Here is a 6,777-nt window from a genome sequence, read left to right on the forward strand (position 1 = left end):
TTAATTTTTTTTAATGAAATTTAATATAGTTTTTTGTTATAACATCAACAATGCAATAAGACCCGAAGGGAATAGTCTTCCAAAAATGGAATATTAGGTAGCGTCAAAGGAGACACTCGGTAGTAAAGTATGTTACTACACCACCCTATTATTTTACATGCAAATACTACCAAATGTCCATGAAAATTCCAAACTAATGCAGTAATGCATGCATGCACTATTACTTTTTTGTTTTTTTTTTTCTTATTTTCCACATCATGTTATCAATCTATTATAAATAGCTCTTAGATTTCATCACTATACCAGTACACACCAAACTCATCTAATAACAAACTCTCTCTTACTTAAACTCCCACCATTTATAGCCATGCCGGTCCAAGAGAGAAATCTAGTTGATGAAGTCTCCGGTTGGCTTAGGATTTACGATGACGGTTCCGTGGACCGTTCATGGGTCGGACCACCCGAGGCAAAGTTCATGGTTGACTCGGCTCCGGCCCATGAAGAATTCATCGACGGGGTTGCAGTCCGTGATGTGGACCCCAAATCGGGTCCTCGGGTTCGGGTTTACATGCCCGAGACCCGACCCGAGGATGACCCGAATGAGAAGTTACCCGTGATCCTCCACTTACCGGGTGGTGGGTTTTGCATAAGTGAGCCCGATTGGTTTATGTATTATGTGTTTTACTCAAAGTTGGCCAAGTTGGGCCGGGCCATTGTCGTCTCGGTCTACCTTCAGCATGCTCCCGAGAACCGGCTCCCGTCTGCAATTAATGAGGGGTTCTCGGCCCTATTGTGGCTTACCTCATTGGCCCAATCCAAGGCCCATGATGAGTGGATCACGGGCCGGGCTGATTTTGGACGGGTTTTTTTAATCGGGGATAGCTCAGGTGGTAACCTAGTTCATGAAGTGGGGGCCCAGGGTGGAAAAACTAATTTGAGCCCATTAAAATTAGCCGGGTCGATTCCGATCCACCCGGGTGTGGTTCGAGCCACGAGAAGCCGGTCCGAGTCAGAAATGCCCCAAACCCCATTTCTGACCCTAGACATGGTTGATAAGTTTTTGAACCTAGCCTTACCAATTGGAAGCAACAAGGATCATCCAATTACATGCCCGATGGGCCCCGCCGCACCGCCTTTAGATGGGCTCCAATTGCCACCAATCATGTATTGTGTTGCTGAAAAAGATTTGTTCATTGACACACAAATGGAATTCTACGAAGCCTTAAAGAAGGCTAATAAAACTGTGGAGCTTTATATGAGTGAAAATGTGACTCATAGCTTTTACCTCAATAAAATGGCAGTGGACCATGATCCTGAGACTAAGGCCCAAACTGGTAAACTTTATGATGCTATAATTGAATTTATAAGAAGACATTGATTGGAGATAAAGACTTATGAATCAACAATCATAACAATGAAGGTGTTTGTTTTTTCTTTTTGGTGCAAATAATGAAGGTGTTTGTGTCACTTTAGATATTGTGATTAGTGTGACAAGTAGTAATGTAGCTTCATATTGTCCTAATAATGATTATGTAGGTTGAATGGTGATGTACTTTAGATGAAGATCTTTGCTATTTGGATTTTGTCAACAAACAATTTTATGAATACTTTCCTTGCTCTATTCTTATTGTACTCCTTAACTTTTATTTTTAAAAAAGTATTATTATATAAAAGTTTCATATTTGTTGCAATGTTTCATCTTTCTAATTTTTATTGTAACTTTTTTTTTTTTGGTGTTTAGAGAGTCATAAGAGCAGATAATGAAAATCAATACTTGAAACCGAAAGGAAAACTCTAACCACCTGAGCATCCCTTACTCTCTATAATTTGTCAATATCAATCGTCTTGTTAAATTAAATCTTTAAGTTTTGCAAAAATTTTTACAATAATACCTAGTAAAAGAAAGGAGAAAGGATGCTTTCTCTAATTTGGTATTCTCTCTACTTTAGTTATGGGAATTGTGGACTAATCAACTCTCAGTCTCGGATGACTTGAGTAACCAACAAAATTAAAGTCTTAAATTTTTAATATAAGAAATTTACTTTTCTTTTTTTAATTGATACCTCCAACGCCCAACTAAATAACTAAATCCCCACTAATAACTAAATAACTAAATCCCCACTATTACTCGGCTACAATTTAATAATATTCCAGAAGAATATGCACCCAAGAAAAAAATTTCAAGTCAGCTTCCATAGAAAATTATATATATATGTTCTTGAATTATGGTGGTCCTTAACGACCACATCCGCTGACTTACGCACTTACCACAATAAGTATAGTAACTCCGATATGTATCGACAATTTTTTAAAAGATCAAGAAGTATCATGCAAATAAGTACTTCCTCTGTTCTCACATAATTGTTCTCCTAAGTTGAGCATGAATTCACAGAGGAATTGAAATTGCTAATTACCCCTTTGTTCATTCTAATAAAATTTATATCGTGAATAATGATAATGTTGAAGAAACATTTATCCCACAGCTCCCACATGAGTTTTTATTTATTTATTTTGATTTATATCATGTTAAGTTAGGAGAAATCACTAAATAGTGAATAATTAATTATAAATGCAATTCATTCATTCAGTGATAACAGACACCAAGAATGACACGTGTCACTTCTTATCTTGGTGCTGTTTATATCCCTCCAAAACATTTTTTTTATTCGCTTTCTTATAAAAAATATTCACTTCTTTAAATAATTGTGATTCACATCCTTAAAAAAATATTCAATAAATCATATAATTGTGATTTACTTCCAAAAAATTTATTCACATATTTTCCATTTCTTTTACTGCATACGATATTATTTTATATCTTTTACTTTGTATATCCTACGGAGTACATATTATTTATTATATATCAATTACATTTACATTACATTACATTACATAATTACATAATACTAAAACAGACACTAGAAATGACACGTGTCACTTTCTGGTGTTGTTTTTTTTTCTCCAATACCATTTTTTATTTAGTCAAATCTTCTTAGAATAATATTTAACATATTATTATAATATAAACCTTCCTATTTGAGCACAATAGTTTTATCATGTAATAATAATAATAAGTAATAATGATTCATATCATTTGTACTATAGAAAATATGTAAAAGTTATCACCAAAGATTATATTATTCCATATATTGCTAATATAATTTTTTAAATTAAATCTTCAAATACAAATAAATTCTATACATAAAAATGACAATTTTAATTTGTCAGCAAAATTTACTACCATCACCTTATAGAAAGATTAAATCAAATATGATGATTAAATAATAAATATCATTTTTAACAAAGTATATTACATGTTGGATTACATAGTGAAATACATACACTAAAAAAAAACGTTGTAAAAGATGCATATGAAACTTTACAATGCAAATATATAAGTAATATCTTTTTTTTTTTTTTTTTTTTTTTTTTTTTTTTTTTTTATGTTTATTTGACCATATAATTTGTACTTTTTACTTATAAACAATATTAAATCATTCAAAATTTTAAAATTAACTGATGTAACAATCAAGATAATTTAATTTAGCACTTTATTAATTAAATTCAAGGAAATGTATTTTTTCTATCATGGTTTGACATACAAAATTGAGTACAAATCGACAAAATTTATTATAAACCTTTTATTGTTGTATAAGGTGTATAATATATTTGTCCATTTTGTACTCAAATTTTTATGCATATTTTACATAAATAAAGCTTGATATATATTGTTATATTTTTTTTTTATTATTTATAATTAAGATAACAATAAATAAAGTTTTAGTAATAACCGTACATGGCACGGGTCCTAAGCTAGTATTTGATATAATTGAATTTTCATAAGTACAATGTGGGCTCTAATTGGGTATTCATACTATATATGACTAGTAACCGAAATGATATGCAATTGTCACTAATAAGTGATATGTCATATTGTCAACTGACCCAAGCCCACATTGTACTGCTTAAACTGGACACCATTCTTTGAAAATGACTTTCAATAGAAACATGAGCGATTTGAACAAACATATACTTCTTTAGTTTTAAATTTATAGACACGTTTAAAACTTTCTTATATCACGTGTATCAACGCGTTAATTCAACAATAAATGTCTTAATTATTGCTAATAGGTTAAAAGTATAAATTGACAAATGTGCTAAATTTGATGTATCATTGAACTAGACTTGATTAAAGTGCGGGCTCGGTCGGGTTCGAGCCAAGGCAAAAAAACCAGCCCATTTCTCAGGGCGGGCCAAATTATGGGTCGAAAATTATATGCCCAAATCCGTCCAAAATGGCTGGACCGTGTGGGCTTTTCGGACAATTTCAGAGCGGGTAAAAAAATCAACTAAAATTACATAAAAATGAATTACCAAGACCGTCAAAAAAAAATTTAAATTTGGCCGGGCCTGACCCAATTTCGGGCCGAAAAAATTGCCCAAAATCTGCCCGAGTTCAGGGTGGGTTGGGCGGGCTGACTTATATCAACTCTGCATTGAACGAATTGGAAAAAAAATATATGGAGTACCCTATTCCGCCTTGATTCGAAGAAAAAAATTCACTCCGAGTCTGAGAAAAAAGTAATCCGAGTCCGAGTCCGTTAAAACAATCTGACTCCGAATCGGAGGAGGGACGGAGTCGGATCCTACAAAAAATCCGAGAAAAAAATCCGACTCCAACAAAGGTCCGACTCTGACAGATTATCCGACCCCGACGGATCGTGGATTTGGAAGTGGGTTGTGGTGGCAGTGGGTGTGGGTTGCAAAGGCCCAAATAGCCCAATTTCTCAAAGTATGTTGAAAAACCGAAAAAAACTCGGAAATCGGGTCAGATCGGAGTTGGAGGACGGATATTAAAGTCGGATTGGAGACAGAGTCTCAGAGTTGGATGTCGGAGTCAGATTTAGCCTCCGACTTCCTGTAGAATCGGAGTCGGATTTAGAATAATCCGCTCCGAGTTCGACCCGTTGCCATCCCTATCTAGAATCGTATTCCTATGATCTATGCCGGCCTTTTTCCTATCTTGTTCGTGATACCACGTTTTATGAGTAAACTATATCCTGCTGTGTTAGTTGTTAATTTAAGGTAAAGTCGCTATTTAATTTATGTAATGATTGAGTCATCAATGCCCACGTTAATTTTGTGGTAAAAGTATTTGAATCGGAGTTTAACTTTGATTAAGCTAAGTTTTAATTATAAAAAAAAACTAAATTTATTAATGAGATTCAAAGGGGTCCATTAATTTGAAAGGGAAGACACCATAGAAAAATTTATATATTTGCTGCGAAGTTTCTTTCACGTACAATATTAATATTAGTTGAACTTGAACATATTACAATTCTGGAGTCCAAGCAACTCAAGATAATCTAAGCTACGCCAGAGACAAATTAACTTCAAGCTTTAATATCAGTAGAAATTAACAAAAATAATAATTTTTTATTTGGTTTATTTTGTATTTTATCACGCCTAAAAAACCCAATTGACCATACCATATGACGCTTGTAAAAGAACAAAGTAATCCCTATATAACACTGACCGAGAACCCCTGCAATACTAACCGAATAACCCCCTATAAAACTAACTAAATAACAGTTATAACACTGACAAAGTAACCTATATACCACTTACCGAACAACCCTTATAACACTAACGAAGTAAGTTGGCCACATGGTGTAACCAACCATTTATTAGAATTTGTAATATTTTTTAGCACATTTTTTTTTATTTTACCTAACTACCTTTAAAAAAGTCAAAAAATTTGCTAGATTTCAATAATGTTGTAACATTTCTTTATGTTCAAAATTTATAAACTTTGACTATAATTTTACATTAGTTTATTAGATAATATATAATCATACGTAATTCTATTAGATGCATTACAATGTGTATATTCAAAATTAGAAGGTTACTAGCTTTTACTAATTCAATTCCATATGTCATACAAATATACTATTGGGATATATTTGAGAGATATGATAACATTGTGAATATTGTGAAAAGATAGCATAGAATATTTTGTGAATTATCTTAGGAATATTTGGTCTTGCCCTCAAAGTATCTTAGTCTATATATTTTGTACATGGCCATGAAGGTTGAATGAGAATTACAGAACATAATTATAGAGTATATTTTAGCATGGTATCAGAGCCTAATTGAGATCCAAATTTTTTTTACACGTTGTTTTTCATAATCAACGTTCATTGTGAGATTGGTTGTGAGAGTTCACAAACCTACATTATTTTTAATTTCTTTCTTTTGTGTGTGAGATTGAGGGATGACTGGCGGCGATGGAGGAAACAAGCAGATGGTCGACTTGACCTATCACCTAGTCTCCAGCGACGGGCCGGGTAACATCATCACTCCAATTCAACTTCGGGGTGAAAACTACGATGAATAGGCTAGGTCGTGAGGATGGCTTTGAAAGCGAAGAGAAAATTTGGCTTTATTGATGGCACGGTTGCAAAGCCGAGTGATGCTGAGAAGCTTGAGGATTGGGTTGCCGTGCACTTGATGTTGGTGTCCTGGTTGTGAATACCTTGGATTCGATTGTGAGGTCTACTCTTGGAGACTATGACGATGCCTGTTTGTTGTGGAACAATCTCAAGATCGGAATCGTTTTTGTGTTGTGAGCGGCACTCATGTGTGCCAATTAAAGAGAACACTAGGTGATTGCAAGCAGGGATCGGGTGAGACGATTTCTGCGTATTTTGGACGTTTGTCCAAGATTTAGGATGAATTAACCGCATATGTTACGGTGCTAAATTGCTTATGTGGTCA

General features: G+C 33.8%; 1 protein-coding gene across 1 annotated transcript; it reads left to right on the plus strand.

Annotated features, from left to right (window-relative positions):
- The first annotated feature begins 219 nt into the window (after positions 1–219).
- Positions 220–1,657, plus strand: LOC110727113 (probable carboxylesterase 6). Its single transcript, XM_021906656.1, has one exon. The coding sequence runs from the start codon at positions 368–370 to the stop codon at positions 1,376–1,378; it is 1,011 nt and encodes a 336-aa protein (XP_021762348.1). The 5' UTR covers positions 220–367; the 3' UTR covers positions 1,379–1,657.
- Positions 1,658–6,777: the final 5,120 nt, after the last annotated feature.

Source organism: Chenopodium quinoa, unplaced genomic scaffold (assembly GCF_001683475.1).
Source record: "Chenopodium quinoa cultivar QQ74 unplaced genomic scaffold, ASM168347v1, whole genome shotgun sequence".
In the NCBI taxonomy this organism is placed as follows: Eukaryota; Viridiplantae; Streptophyta; class Magnoliopsida; order Caryophyllales; family Amaranthaceae; genus Chenopodium; species Chenopodium quinoa.